Source organism: Microtus pennsylvanicus, chromosome 7 (assembly GCF_037038515.1).
Source record: "Microtus pennsylvanicus isolate mMicPen1 chromosome 7, mMicPen1.hap1, whole genome shotgun sequence".
NCBI lineage: Eukaryota > Metazoa > Chordata > Mammalia > Rodentia > Cricetidae > Microtus > Microtus pennsylvanicus.
Window position 1 is genome coordinate 2,761,948 of NC_134585.1, and position 23,977 is coordinate 2,785,924.

The 23,977-nt window shown below is 47.2% G+C and overlaps 2 protein-coding genes across 2 annotated transcripts; one reads left to right on the plus strand and one right to left on the minus strand.

Moving 5' to 3' along the window:
• Positions 1 to 263: 263 nt before the first annotated feature.
• Positions 264 to 5,122, plus strand: LOC142853613 (H-2 class II histocompatibility antigen, E-U alpha chain-like). Its single transcript, XM_075978777.1, has 5 exons — positions 264 to 398; positions 2,600 to 2,845; positions 3,272 to 3,553; positions 4,044 to 4,212; positions 4,774 to 5,122. Exons 1-4 carry the CDS (start codon positions 317 to 319, stop codon positions 4,199 to 4,201), a joined length of 768 nt encoding a protein of 255 aa, XP_075834892.1. The 5' UTR covers positions 264 to 316; the 3' UTR covers positions 4,202 to 4,212; positions 4,774 to 5,122.
• A 1,276-nt stretch (positions 5,123 to 6,398) lies between these two features.
• On the minus strand, positions 6,399 to 23,045 carry LOC142854249 (H-2 class II histocompatibility antigen, I-A beta chain-like). Its single transcript, XM_075979553.1, has 5 exons — positions 22,915 to 23,045; positions 10,660 to 10,926; positions 8,654 to 8,935; positions 7,843 to 7,953; positions 6,399 to 7,383 (listed from the first exon to the last, which is right to left on the minus strand). Exons 1-5 carry the CDS (start codon positions 23,012 to 23,014, stop codon positions 7,370 to 7,372), a joined length of 774 nt encoding a protein of 257 aa, XP_075835668.1. The 5' UTR covers positions 23,015 to 23,045; the 3' UTR covers positions 6,399 to 7,369.
• Between the last annotated feature and the right edge of the window lie 932 nt (positions 23,046 to 23,977).

Genomic DNA, 23,977 nt, shown 5'->3' on the forward strand with positions numbered 1-23,977 from the left:
AGTAAGTTTGACCAACATTCCCAAACTCTTGAAATTTTTTTGTTCAGTTTGTCTAAAGACTCCCTTTCTGAATAAATTAAGAAGTTTCTTCTTGAAGAGACTCATTTCTTGAAATCATACGTAGAGAATGTGTTATTAAATAGTGGATTGCGTAGGACCTATTGGTTAGAATACTTTGCCTAGCAACAGATGTGCAACCTGAACAACTTTTCTGATTGGCTGAAAATGAAACGATTGGATTTTACTCCCTTTCCCTTCTTGTTAATTCTGCCTCGGTCTGTGACCTCTTCTGACCCCACCAAACAGCAAAAAGAAAATGGCCACAAGTGGAGCCCTGGTGTTTAGACTTTTCTTCATGGCTGTCCTGATGAGCCCCCAGAAGTCTTGGGCTATCAAAGGTAAGTGCTAAGCAAAGCAGAACCAGGGACGGTAGACGATGAGCATTTGCAAGACAGCGTTTGGGCTGAAGAGCAAGAGGGACAAGCGTCCTGTGGGTCTGAATCTGAAGGTTATAACACAGCTATAGTTCAGGGCAAATCCTTCCTTCCAACGTGGAGTAGGGCACACTTCGTCCAGCAAGACAAGCCGAGGCATGCATTGCTGAGGACCGCCATCGCAACAGAGGCCAGACTTTGGGGTGATGGAGAAGTCATTTTTAAAAGGCACCAACAAGGGCATATATCTGGGCTTTAATTTTTTAGAGAAAACTAATAGTTAGAAGTCCTACACAATGTTGTGAAGATTAAGTGGAAAAGCATCCCTGAGCAGCCCTTAATGCTGCTCTTGGCTGAGCATCCAGAAGCTTGTTTTCCCCATGTCGGTCCTGCCAACCACAGGCACTGCCAAGTCGACCCCAGAGGACAGGCAGGAAAGCGTGTTTAACTGATTGACCCTTGGGGCAGTGGTGGCGACGCCCACCCCTTGGTGTGACACAGCAGAGGCTGCAAGATCAGAGGTCACCACTAGTGAGTTATACCTGCCAGAGAGTAGCAGCTTGAGCCAGCGGAGACAACACAGCGGACTCTGACATCGTCTCAGAGGGAATACTGTGTGCTGGTGCAGACACCTGCTCTGAGCAGGGCTCTGCATCCAGGGGACCCGGTGGATGGCTTTAGGCCAGAAAGAAATAAGTAAGGTCGAGTCTCAGCTCCAACCTTGCAGCAGCCGCTTGGGCTTCTATTGCCCAAGGACTTAGGAAGGAAGATGCTCTTCCTGTGCGGGTGTGGCTGGAGGGAAGGGGCATCTAGAATATATGTTTGCGCAGAGAGGCAACTGTAAAATAAGTCCCTGGGTCAAACATTAAAATCGGTCCCCTTCCCCCTAAGACAACAGAGAAGCAGTGGTCTCCTCATCTCTCTCACGGTTGGTTATTCTCCTTGTCAATCATAATAGACTGCGTCCCACAAAAGCTTAGTCACTCTCTAAGTGGTGTTTAGATAAAGGTCAAGTTTCAAGGTCAACCCAGGGATGCCCCTTCTCGCAGAGGAAGCTTTGGAGTGACCTCACAACGTTGCAAGTTCTCTGCCTCAACCTCCTGGGCACCTCAGGCTCCACTTATATCTTTAAGGGTCTAGTCTGTAGGGCTTAGAGCAGTTTCTGTCCAAAAACTGTCAGCAGTGTTTGTTAGAGGCCTGAGGAGGTGCTAGGAAAGTTTTTATCTCAAACCAATCCTGGTGGAGCGGGACTCCAGCAGAGCTCAAATATTGAGTAGATAGTGATCTGCTCCTATCACAGGGTAGGGGAAGGGATCAGGTGTTCCAGAGTTCCTAATTAATCATTTCAAATATCTTCTCCCTTTGGAGAGCACAGCACCAGGAGAAAAGACGCTGGTGGCTGGTGTGCCACCGGAGTGATTGACATCCACACAGCAGGGAGCCAGGAACTTTCTTTCTTATGCAATGCTGCTAGATTTCTAAAGTCTTGAGGTCATTAGAGTCCACTCAAAACTACTTCTTCTGAATCAACCTGCCTCTCCCTCAAGGCTCAGGAACACGCAGAAGAGAGGGCAGAAAGAACCTAAGAGCCAGAGGATGGGGAGGCCCCGTGAGATGCTGCCTTTCAGGTGTGAGGAGTCTGTTGCTTACAGGAATGAATTTGCAGTGGCTGTGATTACCTGCCCAAACCAGTTACACAATCCAGCACCAATCTGGAGGCCCCGCCCTCGCCAAGGAGTTGTTTACAGCTGATAGCTGCTGAGGAAGAGTTTTCTTTTGGGGTGTGTGTGTGTGTGTGTGTTGGGGGTGGTGGCTCATGCTTCCATGGGTGACCTCATACACAGGCACACAAGGACGACACTAACTTGCCTGGTGGGCTGATGAAGACGGCTGTGCCTTGCCTCCCTCATCCGTTCGTCCTCTTTGAGGCAGCTCCTTTCTTTCTCACCTCCCTGCTTTGCTCAGCATGGACGTCCATCACGAGGACCTTGTCTCCTAAACCCAACCTTTCCTCTGCTATTGTACGTGTGCCAACCCCCATCCATCCCCCTCCTACCCACACACATGGGTTCTCTGGCTCCCTCTTCCCCCCTCCTACGCACACACGTGGGCCCTCCGTCTCCCTTTCCCATCTCCCTCCCTAACTTCCTTTCCTTTCTTTTCAGAGGAGCACAGAATCATCCAGGCGGAGTTCTTTCTTTCCCCAGACGACAAAGGAGAGTTTATGTTTGACTTTGACGGTGACGAGATTTTCCACGTGGATATTGGAAAGTCGGAGACCATCTGGAGACTTAAAGAATTTGGACAGTTTGCCAGTTTCGAAGCTCAGGGTGCATTGGCCAACCTAGCTGTGGACAAAGCTAACCTGGAAATCATGATAAAGCGTTCCAACCACACTCCAGCCGCCAATGGTACCCTCTTCTCCTCTGCACCCCTCCTCCTCAGAGCTTTAAGACAGATGCTCTGGATATCTCTTTCCCTAAGCTCGCTGAGACCTAAGCTTGCTCAGCTCAGCAAACCCAATCCTCAGGCCACAGGCTCAGAGATGTTCGACCCTCAGGGCTTTTCTGTTCTGGTCTTGGCTTATTCACCCACTGTCTCTCATGAAGTCATTGCCTCGAGTCTACACAGGGGAAGTTGGGAACAGGTTGGGGGTGGGTGTGGGTGGGTGTCACACCACAATGCTGACTCCTAAATGATGGAGCTGGGTATAGGATGGCAGGACTCCTCAGGGCACAGCTTCAGAGTCCTGAGGTAGAATTGTACCATGCGCCAGAGTGGAAAGGAGGGGAACACGCTGAGGGACGGAAAACTGACTTGTGTCGTGTCCCCCACAGTGTCCCCAGACGTGACTGTGCTCACCAACAGTCCAGCGAGCCTGGGGGAGCCCAACATCCTCATCTGCTTCGTCGACAAGTTCTCCCCGCCGGTGGTCAACGTCACCTGGCTTCGGAACGGACAGCCTGTCACCACAGGCGTGTCAGAAACCGTCTTCCTACCCAGGGATGATCACCTCTTCCGCAAGTTCTACTATCTGACCTTCCTGCCCTCCACGGAAGATTACTATGACTGCAGGGTGGAGCACTGGGGTTTGGAGGAGCCTCTGCTCAAGCACTGGGGTACGGCACATCGGTTGGTTCACGTTAGGACATCCTGCGGTGATGCTGGATTCTGGACCCCTAGCACTCTCAGGGTAGGGATGGGAACAGCTCAGTGGAACAGCGCTCGCTTCTCATGTGTGGGCCTCAAGTTCAATTCCCAGCATCACAAACTAAGAGTTCAGTGTTTCATAACATTGATTTATACCCTTCTCCTCTCTCATTAACCGGACTCCTCCACTTAAAAAAATTACATGTGTGGGCGTTTGCCTGTGTGTATGTCTGTGTATCATGTTTGTGTCCGGTGCCCTCGGAGGTCAGATCCCCTCCAACTCAAGCTATGGACAGTTGTTAGCTGCCCTATGGAAGCTGGGACTGAAACGCAGCCAGTTCTCTTACCTGCGGAGCCACCCCTCCACCCTCAGAACGCATTCTCTCTATTACACTGGTCACCACTGCTATTCCCTACCGCAGCAATTGACAGCTACTTTGCTTTATTTTTTTTCCCCAGAATTTGAAGAGCAAACCCTCCTCCCAGAAACTAAAGAGAACGTGGTGTGTGCTCTCGGACTGTTTTTGGGTCTAGTGGGCATCATTGTCGGGGTTGTCTTCACCATCAAGGGTATGCAAAGACGGAACGCTGCAGACCGCCGCCAAGGAGCCCTGTGAGACGGCTGGAGGTGGGTTATGTGCAGTCGGAGGCGCAGGGATGTGAGGGTATCCGAGGGAAGAAAGTATATGGAGCCTTTTGTTGGAAGGGATCAAGCCTTAGCATTAGCTGATATCACAAACCTCCAGGATCCACAATCCCTTTTGTGGGTGTTCCTGGATCACATTTTGAGTCTTAGAAATTTTCTTCAGCTCCCAAGACCATTGACTCACTGAGAACTCAGTGTCCTGGTGACTTGGGGAAGTTAGTCCCCAGACTCAGGCACTTCTGAACTCGGTGTTCCAAGGCAGCAGCCGTGCCGCCGGAGTCAGAAGTCTTTGGAGTTAGCCTCTTGGATCCGTGGCAGGAATTGGAAATCTCTTGAGTCAATGACTGGTATTGATCCTTTAGTATGAAAGATGCTTCTAGGGGGATCTAGGAAGAGGCAAGGCATGATGACCTTTGTGCAAAATAGGGCTAGCAGTTCATGTTGGGAACCCAAATCGACACTTAAGGACTTTCGCAGCGTCAAATGATCAAGGGGGCAAGGAAGGAAGCTGACTCCCTGGTAACCATGTGTGTCCCACCACAGGCGATGCCTTCAATAGAAGCGGAACGAGGAAACTTGCTGTGACATCGGCTGAGCCTCAGTTGTTCACCTCAGCGGAGACCCGCACCTTCTGCAGTCTCGGCCTTAAGCCTCGACAATGGCGGCAGGTTCTCTGGTCTGATGTGTAGCTGGGGTTCTCCGCCTCCTTCCTGTGTTTTCTATTTTCCATCCTTTGCAGTCACCACCTAATTCCCCTGACAAATATCACGACGTTCTTCCTCTGCTGTGGAACTCTCAGAGCACTGCATGGAAGTATCTTCTGCTCTCTTAAGGCTTGCTGTTTCTCCAAACTGTGTTTTTTTTTTTCCCCTACAAATAATAAACATCTTGGATGGGTTGCGAGGTGTTTTTCATGTCTGATCAAGTTCTTGGTGGAGAGGAGGGGCCCGATTAATCCGTGTGCTCCCTCCAAGTCTGAACGTCCAGTGCCTTCACGAGTGCTGGGTTCTACAGATGCTATTGTTTGAAGATGAGTCCTCGCCTAACAAACCCCAGAGTAGGGCTGCTGTGCTACAAACTCAGGATCAATGTGGGGAGATCTGTAGGGAGCTTCCCTGTCCCCACCCATTTTATACACGTATGACATTCTCAAAGAAAGTTTAAAGAGATTCAGTATGCAAATAAGGTCAGCACTAACTGGACTCAGTATGTATCTATATGCACATGCATGCATTTATATATGCCTGCGTGTGTATGTGCCTGCGTGTGTACGTGCATGCATGCGTATGTGCCTGTGTGTGTACATGCATGCATGCGTATGTGCCTGTGTGTGTACGTGCATGCGTGTATATGTGCCTGTGTGTGTATGTGCCTGCGTGTGTACGTGCCTGTGTGTGTATGTGCATGCGTGTATGTGCCTGCGTGTGTATGTGCATGCATGTATATGTGCCTGTGTGTGTATGTGCCTGCGTGTGTACGTGCATGCGTGTGTACGTGCCTGCATGTGTACGTGCCTGTGTGTGTATGTGCCTGCGTGTGTACGTGCATGCGTGTATATGTGCCTGTGTGTGTATGTGCCTGCATGTGTACGTGCCTGTGTGTCTATGAAGAAAGTCATGGATTCTAGAAGTGAGAGGAAGTGTTTGAGGGATCATGGAAGGAGCTGGAGGAGAGAGGGATGGGTGGAAATGATGTAAATATATAAATATGACATACTTATGTCTAAGCACCCCAAGTAATTTTTTTAAAGAAGAGATTCAGAATTGATACTTGGATCATGTTAACAGAATCAGTGAACGCAGTCCACAGTAACTGAATCAGTAAACACAGTCCACGCTAACTGAAAAATGGGGAAAGGCACTTGATGGCCTGGATAGACTCAGAAAATGAATTGTGCGAGAGCTTAGCATTTGGATTTAAAGGTTTTTCTTTTTCTTGAAATAACTGCTATCTTATGAAATATGTAATAAAAAGAAATTTATTTGATCTGGGAAAAGCCAGCTGTCCTGCTTTTCCCATTAGACACTGGCACAGATCACTCGATGCTTCCCCACTTGGCACGTAGGGCACACTGTGGCATTATGGTGTTGGGCAGTGAAAAAAATGGCAAAACAAATAAACAAAAGGTATTAGGATTTCAAAGAATACAAAATTTAATTGGTTCCTTTTTGATATAACCAGATACTTAAGAAGTAAAAAAAAAAAAACAGACAAAAGTATGGTGATATTTCGTTTGTGTTGTAACAAAGTTTGCCTGACGAGCACCTGAACGCAGAGCTAGCCACACTAGTCAGCCATGCAGGCCAGGCAGGGGTGGCTCACACCTTTAATCCCAGGACTCGGAGGGCAGATGGATCTCTGTGAGTTCAAGGCCACCCTGGGCTACTTGAGATTGAATCTGTCTAAAAGAGAAACAGATCTCACACAAAGGTGATCCCAGCATTTGGGATTCCATGCCTTAAATCCCAGCGCTAGGGAGGTGGAGACAGGAGCGATATGGTTGGGTCGAGAGAGGAATGTAAGGCGGAGGAGACAGGAGCTCAGATGCAGACTGAGGGTTCAGTCTGAGGATTCAGTCTGAGGTTTCGTAGAGACAGGATCGCCCTTTGGTCTGAACATTGGTAGAGGTAAGAACTCTCTAGTGGCTGGCTGCTCTGCTTCTCTGATCTTCCAGCATTAACCCTTATATCTGACTCTAGGTTTTTTATTATTATTATTTTTTTTTTTCGAGACAGGGTTTCTCTGTACCTTTGGAGCCTGTCCTGGAACTCCCTTTGTAGACCAGGCTGGCCTCGAACTCACAGAGATCCGCCTGCCTCTGCCTCCCGAGTGCTGGGATTAAAGGCGTGCGCCACCACCGCCCGGCTAGGTTTTTTATTATTAAGACCAATTAGATTTCATGTTACAGCACCAGACAAAGGACAGGGTAATTTAAGGGGACAGGACAGGGGAGAGGAGGGAACTTCTGCAGGCCCAGACACGGGCTGAGCAGGCCATCAGGCAGCACAGTCTGCAGGGTCCAGAGCCAGGACAAGGCAGGTCCTGGTGGAGAACTGCCAATGGAGGAATTCGAGCAGGCAGGACATGATTTCAGACATGGAGACAGGAGAGCTCCTTCCTTCAGCCTTGTCAGCTCACCTCAGCTCCGGAGTCCTGCAGAGCACAGGGGACAGTGGCATAATCAGACCCAACTCTGCAGTGGCTTCTCTCCCCCCTCAGGCCTCCCTGACAGCATGGCTGTGAGCAGAGAGAACTTCTCACACCCCAGCCAAAGCTGCTTCAGAGCCCAGGCCTTCAGTAAGTGCAGGGAACAAGGCTCAGTGCAAATCGCCTGGCCGGACCCTGGCAGGGCCCAGCGGCTCTTCCTTCCCCTGTGCGTTTCTCAGCCTGTTCCCTGCCTGTCAGTCTTTCTCTTATCTGCAAGCCACTGCTCCTCGGGTTTCTCTCCAGCACCCACAGAGAGGTGCGTTCGGAAGCTGCTTAGACTTTGAGCTCACCTGGGGGACGGCCATCTTCACAGAGGCTCTACCGACTCCCTGGTAACTAACCTTAGCGAAGCCATGTCTCTCCCCTGAAATGCTGTGGAGAATGTTGGCCCCACCAGCTCCTCACCTCTCAGGTTCCTTGAGTAGACGAACAGCCCCCCTGGGAGGGACAGCAGACCCAGCACCAAGACCACAGCTCCACTCAGCATCTTCTTCCGTGCCGACGTGGACTGAGCCCCTGAGGAGGAAGCCAGGTGTGGGCTTTTAATCTCAAATTCAACACCCCTCATTGAGGTCCTGATATTCGGAGCACTAGGGGAGCTAGAACCGGCTGCTTCTGGGAAGATATTTCAGAATCACACAAAACAGTGAAAGACTAGCTGCAGCTATGGATGGGAATGCAATATCTGGTGTTGCTTTATAAATCTACACTATCCCTTATAACGAAACTCATGACGTCATTTCTCCTAGCACGGTGACTGGGTAGTGTTGCCTGGGTTCCACTTTACTCTTGGTAATGCTGTCCGGATTAATTCCAGTTCCTTTCTGGAGTTGTGGTCTAAACCTTAGAGGTACACTTTTCTCTGATTCTTGCCAGAGAACCTAGCTCATGCTGTGTGCCGTACTGGGGATATCTGTCATCACTGACACATCTTCACCCAGCCTATCTAAATATTTTATTTTTCAATGACTTTCTATTTGGGAACATTACCACATAGCTCCCGACTTAATCAGCCCATATGTGGTTGTAGAGATGGAACTAGGCGAGGAATAAAAGCCAGTAACTTGGAATTCTACACATCTTTCTCTGTGGAATAAGCCACTCCCCCTTTCTGGTGGGCAGGGATTCTCAGGGCCAGAGAGAGCTGACAGGTAGGGGTAAGACACGCCCCTCCCGGGTGGGCCGGGATTCTCAGGGTCAGGAGCTTCCCACTCACTCCACTCCACTCTGGCAGGGCTGGTCAGGCTGGGATGCTCCACCTGGCAGGTGTAAACCTCTCCACTCTGAGGAACCGTCTCCAGCATCACCAGTGTCTGGAAGGTCCAGTCTCCATTCTGGATCAGGCCCGTGGTCACGACCCCAGCCTTCTCCTCCTGGCCATTCCGGAACCATGTGATTTCAATCTGGCTGGGATAGAAGCCTCTCACGGAGCAGACCAGGAGGTTGTGGTGCTCCAGGGGCTGCGTCTTTGCCGGGTGCACAGTCACCTGGGGCTCAGCTAGAGGAGAAGGGGAGGTGAGAATAAGTCACGTGAATGTTGTACCGCACTCACATGCACACACACGTGTAATTAAAAATACAAAAAACCCTCATATTTTCAAAAAGCTAAGCAGCATCGGGCCTGGTTAAAATGTGGGTGGGAGAGCCTGCAAACCACTGAGGAAAACGCTGGAAACCAGAGCTGTGGACGGCGGGTGAAGCTTAGTGTTTTAGCTAGGACTACTATTGCCGTGAAGAGAAACCATTACCATGGCAACCCTTGTAAAGGGAAACATTTAATTCGGGTGGCTTACAATTCAGAGTGTCAGTCCATTGTCATCATGGTGGACATGCCAGCATGCAGGCAGATCTGCAGCTGGAGAAGCAGCCTAGTGTCCTGGATCTGGCAGACAACAGGAAGTGGTGTAGCACTGAGTGACACTTGAGCCAGAGACCTCAAGGTCCACCCCCACAGTGACACATTTCCTCCAACAAGGCCACACCTACTTCAACAATGCCACACCTCCTAATAGTCCCTTTGGGGGTCGTTTTCTTTCAAACCACCAGCCTTAGAGAAGGAAAGGACTTTCCCTGCCAGTGTGAACCATGTAATAGAAACACAGAAATGAAAGAAATGGGCATTAAAAATAAAGGAGAGGTATTTCTTTTTATAATTTTTAAATTTTAGTTCTACTTTTACATAATTAATTAAACTTGTCCTTACACAATTTCACACAGGTACATAATACATTCTGTTCGCCGCTGTCCCGCTATTTTCCCATCACTGATCCTCCACCACGAATCTCTCTCTTTTGCACATTTGTGTCTGTTTTGTTCTGAAATATTTGGTAACAAACAAAAAAAAACAACAGTCTAACAAATTGAGTGTGTGCTAACCCGCCTCACCCGAAGAAGAATCTGCCGCTACTTCGTTATGAGCGGTACTACATAAAACAGCAACGCAGTGCATTAGGAACAAAATTGTGCCTAAAAGCCAGCTTCACATCATTAAAAAGATTTACCTTCATTTCTTCATACGTGTGTTTGTGTGTGCGTGCCACAAGTGTGCTAGTGCCTGTGGAGGACAGAAGAGGGCGCAGGCCCTGGAGCTGGAGCTACAGGCAGTTGTGAGTGAGCTACCTAGTTTGGGTGCTGGAAACTTGAACCTGGGTCCTTTGGAAGAGCAGCAAGTATTCTTAACCCCTGAGCCATCTCTCCAGCCTGTCTAACCATCTTAACCCCTGAGCTGTCTCTCCAGCCTGTCTAACCATCTTAACCCCTGAGCCGTCTCTCCAGCCTGTCTAACCATTTCAATGATGTAAAAATACATATGCCAAGAAAGAAAACAGACAAAGGGGGGACTTTTAAAAAGACTTTATTTATATTTTTAATTATGTGTGTACATGATCGTATGAGTATGTGTTTGTGTGTGCGTGCGTGCATGCACACGTGTGTGTATGTGTGTGTGCAATACTCATGGGGGCAGTAGAGAGACTCAGATCCCCTGGGGCTGGAGTTGCAGGCTTCTGTGAGCCGCCCACCATGAGGACTGAGAACTGTGAGAACAGAGCATGACCTGAACCTTGAACTCTCTGCTGCCGCTGGAGGACCTTTTGACTAAAAAGAAGATCACAAGTGTTTCAGAGTCCCCCCCCCCCCACACACGTACACACACACACACACACGTACACACACACACACACACACATACTTTCACCTGTGCACCTCCAGCCCAATGTTTACCTTTTAAGTTCAACAGGAACCAATCAACAAGTTGGTGGTTATTTCTGCACCTGTCCACTGAGGCCCGATAATTGTCCAGGACGTCCTTCTGGTGATTCAGATCCTCAGCTATGGGCTTCCCCAGCTCCGTCACTGCCAGGAACTTCCCAATGTCACTGTCAAAGCGTGCAAACTCTTCCTGGTTATAGATGAATCTGGTCACAGTCCTCACGCGCTCCGTCCCGTTGAGGTAGTGACACTCAGCCTTCAGCTGCAGCAGGAAATGTGCTGTGGCGACAGGGACACACTATTACAGGCTGTGTGGAAGGAGACTCAAGCAGTGTCCCAAACTGGAAGGTCAGCAAAGGGAACTATGTCGCCTGCAAGGAACTCACCTCCTGTACCCTCTAATTCCCAACTACCCCACCACGAGTCCATCTTGAACAACTGAAGCAGATGGAAACTATTGGGTTTCATTATTGCTGTTGCGATAAAATATCCTGACAAAGACAACATAGCCGAGAAAGGGATTGTTTGGATGATAATTTCAGGGTATAGTCTACAACTGCCAGCAAGCCAAGGCGAGAACTTACAGCATCATGACCACAGGGAGGGTCAGAGAAAGAATAAGCACGTGGAGCCTCGTGTCTCTCATCTAGCTTCCTCCTCTCTGATACCCCTATCTTCAGGGCCCCCACCTAGGGAATGGTGCCGCCCACAGTGGATTGAGTCTGCTACGTCAGGTAACAATCAAAACAGTTTCTCACACACTTGTCCACGGGCAATCCTGATATAGATAATTTCCATTAAGATGCTCTTCCCAGGTGATTTAATTTGAGTTGTGTCAAGTTGATAGCTAAAACTAAACATCACAAAAACCATGTGGGACAGGGACCCCCTTCTCAACCACCTGCTGCCCCTTCTCCTGCCCACAGGTCTTCACCCTCACCTGAAATAGCACCCACCTAGGATCATCTATAAAACAACCCTGAGTACTGGCCTTGGGCCAGGCCTTGCTGACCCAATCTCTTCTTTCTTCTCTTGGAGCTAAAAATTGTGGAAGTGATGAAATTATCTAGGGATGAGAAAATTCAAACAGAGGCAGAATAACAAGGCAGATGCTAATGACACAACACAGAAGGACATTAGGAGTGGCTTTTCAGATATGTAAGTGGATCCGCTAGCTGTTGGAGAGGTAGATCCCTGGGACAATGAGCTGGTGGGATGGTAACACCAGCACAGAGGGAAACAACAGGCAGTTCTTGTCTGCAAATATCCATGTGCAGACATCCTATGTAGTCATCCCTGTGCAGTCATCCTGTGCAGTCATCCTGTGTAGTTATCCCTGTTTACCCTGGAACTCACTCTGTAGACCAGGCTGGCCTTGAACTCAGAGAACTCTGTCTGCCTCTGCTTCCCAAGTGCTGGGATTAAAGGTGTGCACCACCACCACCCAGTTTACACAGACATTCATATCCATATTCTATTGTTCCAGGATGGTAGAAAAGCCCCAAGTCTCTGCACTACTGTGCTTAGCCTGAGGGGCTTGAATAAAGTCTCTTCCACTTTCTGCATCTCCAGAGTGTGGATAACCATGCCACAAGCCTAAAATTGTCTAGCTATGGCCTAAGCAACTCAGCAAAGGTCTCCACACTTTAGGACTCCAGGCCACAGCTTCTGGTGCCCAAACCCCTGATAACAATTAGCTTGTCCCTTCAGATCTATAGAGACCATCTGAGTAGATAAGGCCACCAATGTTGCTAAGAGTACCACAAACCTCAGTGCCAATGGCAGGTACATGATGAAGTACACAGGGAAGTCCCCTCCTCCCCCCTGTGCCCCACAGCCTTAAGCCTGTGGTTACTGATGCCACAGACCCCAGAACCTTGAGACCTGTTTAGTTCTCAGGACCTAGGGAAATCCCATTCATAGTTCTACCGCTGTAGCTACTCAACCTTTAGGCCCCTTGTCTCCCGCATCCATCCTGAGCATTCTCAGGAGGGTCTGCTGTGTCTTGAGGGTAGGACCGCTGTGTCACATCCCTTGGTGTTGCTGTGCCTGTGCAGAGAGACTTCATTTCAGTGTTCTTCATATCCTACCCCACGCTGCCATCAGGGCTGGACTCTTGAGTAGGCTCAGGCACACAACCATGGATGCCAACATCCACTATAAAGTTGTAAACCTTTATGAATCCCTGGAGGTTTTTACTGTGGTGATGAAACACCATGACCAAAGCAATGTGGTAAGAAAAGGGTTTATTTGGCTTATGTTTCCACACCTCTGTTCATCTCTGTGGGAAGTCAGGACAGGAACTCAAACAGGGCAGGAACCTGGGAGGCAGGAGCTGATGCAGAGGCCATGGAGGGAGCTGCCTACTGACTTGTTCCTCATGGCTTGTCCAGCCTGCTTTCTTACAGAACCCAGGACCACCAGCCCAGGGATGGCACCACTCACAATGGGCGGGGCCTTTTTCAATCATTCACTAATACTCTACAGACTTGTCTATAGCCCAATCTTATGGAGGCATTTTCTCATTCGCGGTTCCTTCCTCTCTGAGAACTCCAGCCTGTGTCAAGCTGACATAAACTCAGGCAGCACAGTGCATGCAGATGATGCTGTCATTAATCAAAGATGGGGAAACTGCACTGAGTACACTTTTGAGTTCTACTGTAACCAAGCTCCAAACATCCACTGCCCTGACTTTCTACAGCCTACTGTCTTAGTCCGTATTCTATTGCTGTGAAGAGACATCATGACCACAGCAACTCCTATAAAGGAAAACATGAAATCGGATGGCTTACAGTTCAGAGGTTCAGTCCATTATCATCACGGTGGGACACAGCAGTGTGCAGGAGGGCATGGTGCTGGAGCTGAGAGTCCTACGTGCTGGTCAACAGGCAAGGGGAGGTGGTCTGTCTCACTGAGTATAGCTTGAGCATAGGAGACCTCAAAGGCCACCCCCATAGTGACAAACTTCCTCCAACAAAGCCATGCCTCCTGATGGTGTCACTTCCTATGAGCTTATGGGGGCCAATTACATTCAAAGTACTACACCTATGTAAATGAGAAAAACAACTTATTACAAAATCCAGTAACACTGGAAGAAGCAAATGTTACACTGGTTGTACACGCACCAGAGAAAGAGCACAAGAACCAGTAAAGGAAATCCAACACCTCTAAAATCACAATTCTCCATAGGCAGATCTCTGATGGAAGCATACAGAGTGTCTGGGAATTCAAAATAATGACACAATTACAAGGTACATTCAAATAAAAGAAGCTCAAAGAATCCCCACTAGCTCTCGCCAAAATAGTCCCTGAAGCATATCATACTCAGACAAGATTGTTGGAAGTACCAGAAAACATAGACTACTACAGCAGTCCCAAAGATGGGGCTGAGTCACCGGGAGAGAGGCAATACTGTGGGACAAAGAACACACACACACACACACACACACACACACACACACACACACACACACACAGGGGTGGTGGTAGGGGAAATGGAGACAGAGATCAAATCAGAGAGAGACAAACAGACACAGAGAGACAGAGAGAAGTGTTTCTAAAACAAGAGACAACTACCAATTTACATAAAGTGAATGCCCCTTAGACTTATATCAGATTTCCTGGAAGAACCCTTATAGGCTTGAAGAGAATAGGAAAAATTATTGAAAAAAAGCTCCCTTTTGAGTAAGACTATTATATAAAGAAAGACTGTCCTTGTTTAAAAAACATTAAGAGAACTAGAAAGAAACAAAATAGAAAGCACAAAGAACATAATGAAAATCACAGAACGACGTTCCTACCTTATAAGAACCTTAAATAATGGGTGGGGGAGAAGGCTCAGTGAGTAACACTGAGTAACAGTGAGTAACTGAGTAACACCGAATGACAGAGAGCAACAGTGAGGAACAGCACCTGCCAGCAAGCCTGATGAAACCCACATGGTGGAAAGAGAGAACTTACCCTTGAAAGTTGTCCTCTGACCTCTGTGCATACAGCAAGGGAAAAAAAAGGAGGGAGAAGAAGGAAGGGAAGGAAATGCAATAAAAATTAACTTTGAATACAATGAATTAAATACATCAGTCAACTAATATTTACTGGCTGAAAGGATTGGAAAAATAAGACTCAACTATGTACTGGGTACAAGAAACTCATCACGTTTACAAACAGGTTACATAGAAGCTAGGAATAAAGGCTGGGAAGACACATCACACAGATAGAAAATAAAAGTGAGACAAAGTAACAGTACTTTGCCTGGTCAAGCAGAGGTTACATTTTGAAAAGTGAAAAAAACAATGAAGGTCCTTGCATATTGACACAATGATACATTTAACAAAGCAGTTTATTAGATATAAATAGGCACGTATCATGAACCCGATAGGGGAGCACCATAATATAGAAATCAAATATTAATAGACCTAAAGAGAGAAATAGATCTAAATTAGAAATACGTTAATAAACAGGGTTGTCAACATGCCATTCTCCTCAACGAACAGAGAATCATCAAGGAAACTACTGAGTTTAACTATAGGGCACAGTCAACGGACCTGACAGAAGTCACAGAACACCATCCAAGGGCAGCAGGGCACACAGCTGTCCTAGCCACATGTGCACACTCCTGAGGACAGAGAACATGGCGAGCCGTAAATGAGGGCTCAATAAATTTTGCATCAAAATCTATTACTTGCATCAAAATTATATCAAATGCATCATCCATCATCCCAGCCCAGAATAAAGTAAAACTACAATAAAAAACAATTAGGAAAGTGGAAACAGTAGAACCAGGGGTGGATTATACAACATGTCCCTAAATAAGCGATATGTAACTGAAGAAACTAAGAAGGAAAATAAAGAACTTTCCAGAAAGAAGCAAAAATAACCACACAAAATATCATTTGTGGGTATCAGCAAAAGCTGTACGGACAGGAAGTTTGGGGAGTTTTTTTTGTTGTTTTTAGAGTTATACACTAGAGTATGTTTATTGTGCAAAGGTGTGGGTTTCATACAGACATCGTTAGTCAAATATAGCCTTACTTCAACCATGTTCAACCCCGTTTTTCTCTCCTGCCTGCCCTGCCTCTTTCTGGTGATTTCCGTTCTCCAGAACAGTCCTTCCCCTGCACAGCCCCTATCCTGAGTCAGGCTTCCTCCACCTCCCCTGCACAGCCCCTATCCTGAGTCAACTCCACCTCCCCTGCACAGCCCCTATCCTGAGTCAGGCTTCCTCCACCTCCCCTGCACAGCCCCTATCCTGAGTCAACTCCACCTCCCCTGCACAGCCCCTATCCTGAGTCAACTCCACCTCCCCTGCACAGCCCCTATCCTGAGTCAACTCCACCTCCCCTGCACAGCCCCTATCCTGAGTCAACTCCACCTCCCCTGCACAGCCCCTATCCTGAGTCAACTCCACCTCCCCTGCACAGCCCCTATCCTGAGTCAACTCCACCTCCCCTGCACAGCCCCTATCCTGAGTCAGGCTCACTCCACCTGCTATGGCGGTCGCCACTTCTGCCCTGTTTTCTTACAATGGTGCCATTTTGAATTTGTTTACTTATTCTTTGTTTGGCTAAAGAAAACCTATTTTTTAGTAATAAATGCAATAACTAAAAATAAAATGGTATAAAACAATAAACAGCAATAAAAGCCAATGCACCTGAAGGAGTTAGAAGAGCAAGAGTAACCCAGACCTGAAATCCAAGAAGATAAGAAATGGTACAGATCATAAATTAACAAGGTAAAGCAAAGATATATGGCAGAAGTGATCAGTGAAGCAGAGCGCTGGCTTTAAAGGGATCATCAAGACTGAAAAATCATTGTCTAGTCTAACAGAGAAACAAAAAAGAGAAATTCCAGGTCAGTACAGTTCGAGACTAAGAAGGGGGTGTTGTCAGCTGTCCAATACAAGGGCCACGACACACTGCCTTGAAGGAGCCTTGTCAAACACTGGGCAAGCCTGGAGCAGAGGGATAAACCCCTGGATAAGCACAGGTCACAGTAACTGAACCAAGAAGACAGATGGAAACAAAATGGGCCGATAATGAGAGTCCAGGTCTTAAAGGTACTGGCAGAGTCCATGAGACTTTTGAAGAATTAATTCCTATTGTAGTTACGCTCTTCAGAAAACTGAAATGGATACAGCTTTGTCTAACCTTTCGTGAGATCAGAATTCCCTAAAACAAAGCGAGGATGATCCAGCCACAAATAAATCAGAGGTGCAGGCTTTATGAACAAAGGTACCAAAATTTCCAGTAAAAGTCTAGTGAATCAAATTCAACAGCACATCAAAAGTTCATAGGTCATGCCCAAGTCGGATTCATCTTCCAGATGCAAGGGTGGTCTGACATATGTAAATGAGCGCGGAGAGCCAACAGGACGAAGGTGCAAACACATAAACAACACGCCAGGAAAGCTTCTGATACAATTCATGCTGCCTATGGTAAGAAAACTCAAAAAAATTAGGTATAGAAGGAACATACATCAAAATGATAATGGCAATATGTAAAAACCCACAGTCATGTCTGAGTGGGTGGAGCTACAGTCATTTCTTCCTGGATCTGGGAAGACACAGCCCTCCACACTCACGGCTCTGGCTCAGTGCCTGACTGGAAGCCTTTGGAAGGGCTATTAAACAACAAGAATCAGAAGGATCCAAATCGGAAGCAAGTTATTCATGTTTGCAAGCATGACGACACAGGAAAGCCTAAGTAAGTAATCCACCCAAAAGCTGTTGGACCTGGTACACTCAGTGAAGGTGCGGCACACAGGAGACAGCAGCCCTTTCTGTAGCGGTAATGAACTTGTCAACAGCGAACTCTATAGACCAATCCCGGGAGTGGAGAGGTGGCTTGGCGGTGAGGAGCACTGGCTGCTCTTATGACTTCGAGCTAGGCTTCATATCCCAGCACCCACAGGGCAGCTCACAGCTGTCTGCAACTCCAGTTCTTGAGGATTCAGTGCCATCTTCTGGCCTCTGTGGGCACTGCAGTCTCATGCTGCACGGACATACATACAATTAAGCCACCCATAAATATAAAACAATTTTGTTTTTGAGACAGGGTTCCTCTGTCTCCGGCTGTCCTGGAACTCTCTTTGTAGACCAGGCTGCTGTACCAGGCCTTTTCTTTTGGGCCACCAACAAGTTTCCAAATCATGATAGAGACTTATCAGTTTCCATGCTCGGCCTAGTTGAGGCTCATTCCTGGCTAGCGCTTCTAACTTAAATTAACTTTCTCTTATCTACCTTCCTTCCTTCTGTATATCTAACTTTCACTGCTTCCCTAAGTCTGACTGGCATTTTCTGGCTTCTTGCTTTGGCTGTGTCCCTCTTTTCTTTTCCTCCTTCTTCTCCTTCCTCTTTTCTCTCTCAAGCCTAGAGTTCTCCTCCTATTTATTCTCTGCCTGCCAGCTCTGCCTATCCTTTCTCCTCCCAGTTATTGGCCATTCAGCTCTTTATTGGACCAATCAGGTGCCTTAGGCAGGCAAGGTGAAACAGATGCAACACATCTCTTCCTAATTAAACAAACGCAGCATCAACAAAAGTAACACGCCTTTACACAGTTAAAATAATTACAGCAAAACAAATGTAACATATGTTTACATAGTTAAAATAGTATTCTTCAGCGTAAATAAATGTAGCACATCCGTGCTGAGTTAAAATAATATTCTGCAACAGGTTGTCCTTAAACCACAGAGATCCACCTGTCTCTGCCTCCGGAGTGCTGAGGTTAAAGGTGTGCACCATGACTGCCCATAAAACAATCTTTTTTAAATGAAACCCAAATAAGCCTATTAAAACACTGGGAAGGGAGCTATAAAGACAGCTCTCAGAACAAGACATAATGTTCAAATGGCCAATAAGTGTTTGAGAAATACTCAGTTTCACTAACCATGAAGAAAGTGCAAAGCAAAACTATAGGGAAGCATTGTCACCGCAGGCACAATTAATAATTGCTGGTGAGGATGGAGGAAATAAAAATTAGTACAGACATCATGGTGAGCAGTTGGAGGTTGCCCATAAAATCCAAACACTTGTAGGTATCAGCCTGAAGATGAAATCTTTGCACCCAAAAGAAATCTGAGTCCCTGTTTGCCAGTGCTACTCCCCATAGCGAAGTGTGCAGCCAGCAGAGGTGCCTACCCAAGGGCGAATGGGTAAAGGAAGTGTGTGCACAGTGGAATCCTACTCAGTCATGAAGGGAAAGAGGTCCCATCGCTGGGAGCAACCTGGATGCAACAGGAAGCCAAAGGAAATGGACCAGACTCAGAAAGACAAATGCGACATATTCCCACCTACTTGTGACCTGAAAATTCAACCTGGATGAGGACCAAAGCGGGGGTGGTCACTAGAGCCTGGGATAGCAGAGGAAGGTAGGTGACAAAGCTGGAAGGAGACCCACAGGAAGTCTGAGTCATTCTTGCTTTTCTGCAGCATGGTGGGGGTTATTACGGAGTTAGAACAATCTACAGTGCACATAAATATAGCTGGAAGAGTAAGGAATTCCAATGTATAAATGCCTGGTGCATGGGAAGATGGGATGCTTAGCATGGCAGCCAGCCACTGCACACACTGACATGTGAGGAGTCACCAGCCACTGCACACACTGACATGTGAGGAGTCACCAGCCACTGCACACACTGACTTGTCACTGTGCACACACTGACGTGTCAGAAGTCCCCACCACACACACCCTGACATGTCAGGAGTCCCCACTGCATGCACACTGATGTGTCAGGAGCTGAGAGGCAGCTCAGGGTTAAGAGCACTTGTTACAGAGGACCCAGGTGTGGCTCCCAGACCCTACCAAGTCAGGTAGCTCCTAACAGCCTGTAACTCCAGCTTCAGGGGATTCGAGGTTCTCTTCTAAGCTCTATCGGCACCTTCACTCGTGTGTACACACACAATTAAAAAGGATTTCTCAGAAAATGAGGAAACAACTTTCCTCAAGACCCAGTAACACAAACTTTTGGGTGTATATCCAAAGGATGCTCAATCGCGCCATAAGGACATGTGCTCAACTATGTTCATAGCAGCTTTGTTTGTCATAGCCAGAACCTGGAAACAACCTAAATGCCCCTTGACCAAAGAGTGAATAAGGAAAATGTGGTACATTTACACAATGGAGTACTACACAGCAGAAAAAATAATGACATTCAAAATTTTGAATTTTGCAGGCAAATGGATGGAGTTAGAAAACATCATTTTGAGAGAGGTAACCCAGACCCAGAAATTCAATTATCACATGTACCCACTCATAAGTGGTTTTTAAACATAAAGCAAGGAAAACCAGCCCACAAATCACTATCTCAGAGAACCTAGACAACAATAAAGACCCTAAGAGAGACTTACATAGATCTAATCTACATGGGAAGTAGAAAAAGACAAGATCTCCTGAGTAAATTGGGAGCATGGGGACCTTGGGAGAGGGTTGAAGGGGTGAGGAGAGGCAGGGATGGGAGCAGAGAAAAATGTAGAGCTCAACAAAAATCAATAAAAAGAAAAAAAAGATACAATAAAAATGTTAACTTAAAAACAAACAAAAAAGTAATGAAAATAGATTTTAAATATTGTGTGATATCAACACAATGTAACTCAGGAAGATACATATTTTAATAAATTATAAATAAATAAAATATTTAATAAATTCTGCTTGTTTTTAATTGCATCATATCACATGTACATGTGTGTGTACGTGTGTGTGTGTCATGGCACATGTGTGAACATCAGGACTTTAGAGTTCTCTGCTTTCACCATGTGGACCAGGGGCCAAACTCGGGTTGTCAGGCTTGATGGCAGGCCCTTTCCTCACTCAGCCACCTCACTAGCCCTCAGATAAACTTTTGCTTCCTTCTGCCTGCTTGTCTGTATTTGTAACACTTGCATTTGATGCCCACAGAAGCCAGGATAGGGTTTGGTCTCCTGGATCTGGAGTTACAGACAGTTGTGAGCCAGATCAGCAGGAGAGACAAAACTCTCACTGCCCAGAAAAGACATGGAGGAGTGAATTCCAGAGCAGACAAAGCCGATCTTACTCTTCTCAAATCCCGAGGCCTTCCTGAAGGAGACACAGCTAAACATGTGCATGCAGGTGCGGTTCTGTGTGCCATACTGTGGTTAGCAGCATAAGTCTGCTCTCATTCTGTCGGGTGACAGCCTTCTGCAGCCATTTGCCCAGCGTAAGGGTATGGGACGCAGCAAATAAGAAAATGCGGTGCCCAGCCCAATGCTGCTTGCTGTCTGAGTTCAGCTTCTCAGACTGAACTTTTGACCCTGAGTTTTATTTAGAAATTCTGACTGAAGAGAAAAGGGCACACTTGATGCTTCTTCATTTCTCCCATCCGCACCCCCCTCCCCCAATCCACAGCTCGAGGAAGTGCGGTGCGGTTTACCAACTAGTCCAGAGGTCACAGCTGTTAACTGTGGTGGCTTCAATGTGCGGCTAAGTCTGCAGGTGCCCTAAGAACAAGGGCTGTCGGCTGTGGGGGTTTCCATCCAGATTTCACGTGAAGTATGACCCAGGTTTAGTTGCAAGGGCTGGGCTACCACAAACAGACCTCACCCAGGCGCCACCTGGGGACCACAGGGCTAAGGCCACCACAGTCTCCATAAGGCAAAGCCAGGTATATCCATGTGAGAGGTTTCTCTCTGGACTAAACAGGGAAGCTGCTAGGTGGGCTGGGGCCAGATAAGCCATAAGGGGAGGCTCCCTGATACCTCGAGGTACCACCCCCTCATACATTGCAGGAAAGAAAGACATGGATTTGGAGTCCTGGCGCTCTGGTGTGTGCGCCTCCTCTAAAGTTAGTGTAGTGGAAACACCATCCTCTTACAACAGAAACAAGAAATATAGAACACTTAATAAGTGACTGTTTCCATGGGGACTTATCTTAATGAAAGGGGCAATGACTTTATCGTGGGAGTTGGATTATTACTGTCAATGTGGACTTGTAAAAGCAGCTCTCTCTCTGTCTCTTTCTCTCTCTCTCTCTCCCTCTCTCCCTCCTATTTTTGTGTCCTAATTTCCTGCAGAGGATCATGAAGAAAATTCGCATGCACTCGCTGTGAGTCCTTGAATACTGTGTCATAGACTCTAGAACTACAAGAAATCAGCACATGCACACACATGTATACGCACACACACACAAACACATGCACACGCATGCATACATAATACATATTTACTTCTTAGGTTTTGCATCATGGAACTGGGAAAGGTCAGAGAGGAACAGTAAACACCAACAACTCGACATGGATGATGGAGAACAGCCAGCCAGATGAAGGAACCTACAAGATATGGGGAAACCCTGGCAGGCCAGTGGTCTTTATGGATGATGGAGAACAGACAGATAGATGAAGGAACCTACAGATTTGGGGAAACCCTGGCAGACCAGTGGTCTTTATTTGCTGCTTGGCTTCTAACCCAGGAGAATTTCATAGCCTTCATGCTATCCGTACCCCTGCTTGGGATGTACAGGTTGAGTTGTATGAAATTGTTGATTCTGAGCGCTGTTGATATATGGAAATAGAATTTCATGTCTAAAGCCAGTTGAATCCTCTCCTTTATACTCAGGCAGAAAGGCGGCTGTTGCTAGAGAAACAGTGTGGGCCAGCGTGAGCTACAGCAAATGCCATCCCGAGTGAGGCTGTCTAAGTCTTCAAGGCACTGGGAGCACACCATGGATGCTCCTTGTCTAGGAGGCTGACACAAGCATTGAGTACCAGGGTCAGCTCCAGGTCCCTTCAATAGGGAGAGCACACTGACGACTTCCCACGACAGCACCTCCACCACAGGGCTGCAGGGCTCATAAACACTGGGGGAGAAGAGAAGATGCCCTCAATCCCTCCTGGCTTATTAGCCAGAAGTCCTAATGCCACGGATCCCAGGGAGGGCACAACACAGTCTTCTAGGATGGGGCAGCCCAATTGCCCTTAATTACACAGCTTCTTTCTTTTTTTAAAAAATTCATCTTAATATTTTAGAGAGGTTCTGGGCAGGTCATTATTTTAACACTCTGATTTCTTCATCTTTTCCAAACCCTAGATTTGTGAGATCAGGCTGGAGGAGGAAGGGGGAAGGATCCATTTGTGAGTCCATTCACAGGTCTCAAAGGAGCATCCGAGATTCTTTTATATGGAAATAGTTTGAGATTCCTATGATTGAAAGAGGCAGCCAAAGAAAAACGACAAAGAAAGAAGACCTAGTGCAGACCAAAGGAAGCTGGTTCTTTGCCTTCCCCACCCGCAGCTGCTCAGCCCCTGAGGTGCGCACTTACGTCGGGGGTCCCTGACCAAAGCCACGGGAGGGCTCAGCACCATCAGCGTCACAGTCACAGCTGCCACATAGGGGCCTCTGGGGAGCCACACACCCATCATGGTGAGGAGAGGAGAGGATGGTGGCCACAGAAGCAGGCCAGCCCAGCTGACTGAGGACTGTGAGCGGCTCCACCCACTGGTGCTGGCCCCGGTACCTTCAGTGCTGAGGAACCAATCAGCAGCAGAGGCGGGCAGTATCATCAGTTGGTGGACAGAGGTTCAGTGTGAAGGTGTTTCTGAAATTTTCAGTTTCTTTTGTTAAGCAGAGGGCTTGAGCTCAGACTTGTAAAGTTTTGATCAGTGTGTGTCTGCAGCATTTGAATGGACACCGAGCTGAGCCACCTCTTCTTCTCAGGTTAGCCTGGACACTATCACTCCGCCTCAGGACAATTTAACCTGCAGGAGGCTAGTCCCTACTGTGGTTCCCATCGTGACTTCCCATTTGCTGAGGGAAATCTCTCTATTCTTCATTCCCCTCCTACTTTATCCTGAGAAAGGACATAAAAAGACTAGCTCAGGGAGGTGTATACAGTGTTTAAGAAGACAGTCACTAAACATAAGGTATGGATTACCGTATATTAGCCAATCATACTGTTTGTGAAATAGAAACCTCAGCCGCATAATAATCACACATTATATTAACACAAACACAATGGCTTAAATTAAGACTGTACTTTGAGTGACAGCTCAGTATAGGAACCCCAACATTCATTTACTCTGTTCTGATAGTCACCCCTTCATCTGTCTTGATATTTCTCAGGGCAGGATTTCCCACCCTGCAGTGAAAATCACTGGAATTTATTGCTAAGGTTTAGGGGCACCTGACTTGGTGCTCAGAGCTGTACCAAGAACTTTAATGCTTTCTTCAAACAATATATTTTGATTATGCTTCCCCTTCCCTCAATTACTTCCAGCTCCTTCCCACCTTCCTCCTCACCTGCCTCTCCTGATTGGTTTGCATCAGTATAGAATGTAGGGGTTCCAGATATTGGTGTCCCCACACAATGTGAGGATGGACCCAAC